Consider the following 1388-nt stretch of genomic DNA (forward strand, 5'->3'; position numbering starts at 1 on the left):
CGCCCCGCCCCGGACCCGACAGTAGTCCTAATGATGCTGCCGTGTGCGCCGTCCTCGACTCTGGGGACGACTTGCATGCCGAGACGAACAGCAGCAGCAGCAGCAGCAGTAGTAGCAGCAATGGCGAAAGCAGCAGCACTGGACCGGCGTCTGTTCAGATTTTACACTATCTGAGGACAAGTTTTGCAGTTTTGCATCTGTGTAGATATGCCCCGTCTATCTGCAGACTCCATCAGTATTGATCAGCCCCATCTGCGGAAACCATTTGTATGGATCAGTTTGGATAATATCACCACGGCCACAGCAGGGCCTACATCTACATAGTCCAGCTGTCATCTGCGTGTCTCCTGTAACGTGCTCGTGTTGCCACTACCAGCATCCAGTTTGTAGCTCGGACTGTACCGCCGCGCCCACACCGCGCATGCCATGCCGGCGTGCGTGCGGGTCGCCTCGCGATGAAAGAAGCGACAAATCGCAGTACATCACGCAACCGTCATATATACAGAAAAATTAAAGGAATCCAATTGTATTTGTGACAAAACAAATAACAAAATATGAATGTACTAGTTCTTGCCACGGACATCGAAGGTAGTCCACCCTGCTCACCTGTATGGTGCGGCCGATGGCGAGGAAGGGCGCCCGGTCAAGCGCGTTGGAGGTGACGAGGCGGTGCGAGACGGCGAGCAGGAGCAGGCACAGCGAGCACGCCAGCAGCAGGCCGAGCGCGCCGACGCGCTGCAGGGCGTGCGGCAGCACCAGCCTCCCCGGCCCGGGGCAGCACCAGCGGCCATCGTACCTGGAACACGAGGGCCAAATCATTAGCAGCGCACAAACAAAGGGGTCGTTAGTACAAATGACATTTAGAGGGGGGGTGCAAATATTATGGGGTATCAAAGGGATCAGGACCGTCATCGACCGTCATTGAAGGCCGTAGGTCCACAGGTCCATAATTGTAACCCCAGGCTACAAATATCATGGGGTCTCTATAGACTTCAATGATGTCCCTAATCCTTTTGGGACCCCATAGTATTTTCACCCCCAATAAAAGTCACGAATCGTTGGAACGACCGTAACAGAAAAAACAAGACAAACACTTGAAAGAAAGATAAGAGAACCACGGAAAACTGGTCAGAAATGTTTGAAACGTCCAACAAGCTAGCAGTATCGTGTGTTTTTCCCCCTTAACTGCATGCAGTGTCTGAATACATCATTGAGAATAAAACTGCGGTATAATATAGGCGTTAAGTTACTTGACTCGAATTCTTTGTCCACAAACACCAGCTCGAGCGACCTCCGCTCTGCAGCGCACGAGCCGGGACGGGAGCGCCTGTCAGGGTAGGCCAGCCCGCCGCGCACCGCTGCACCTCGGTGGCCCGCCCCGCGCCTGC

General features: G+C 54.0%; 1 protein-coding gene across 1 annotated transcript in view; it reads right to left on the reverse strand.

Moving 5' to 3' along the window:
• LOC113212876 (carbohydrate sulfotransferase 6) overlaps positions 1-1388 on the reverse strand; it is a gene marked incomplete in the record, with an annotated part of 64049 nt that overhangs the window by 39006 nt on the left and 23655 nt on the right. The window contains 1 exon segment of the mRNA XM_026431721.2: positions 607-796. Coding sequence (XP_026287506.1) covers positions 607-796 — 190 coding nt within the window.

The sequence above is a fragment of the Frankliniella occidentalis genome, unplaced genomic scaffold, assembly GCF_000697945.3.
Source record: "Frankliniella occidentalis isolate FOCC.00 unplaced genomic scaffold, Focc_3.1 Scaffold25, whole genome shotgun sequence".
Taxonomy (NCBI): domain Eukaryota; kingdom Metazoa; phylum Arthropoda; class Insecta; order Thysanoptera; family Thripidae; genus Frankliniella; species Frankliniella occidentalis.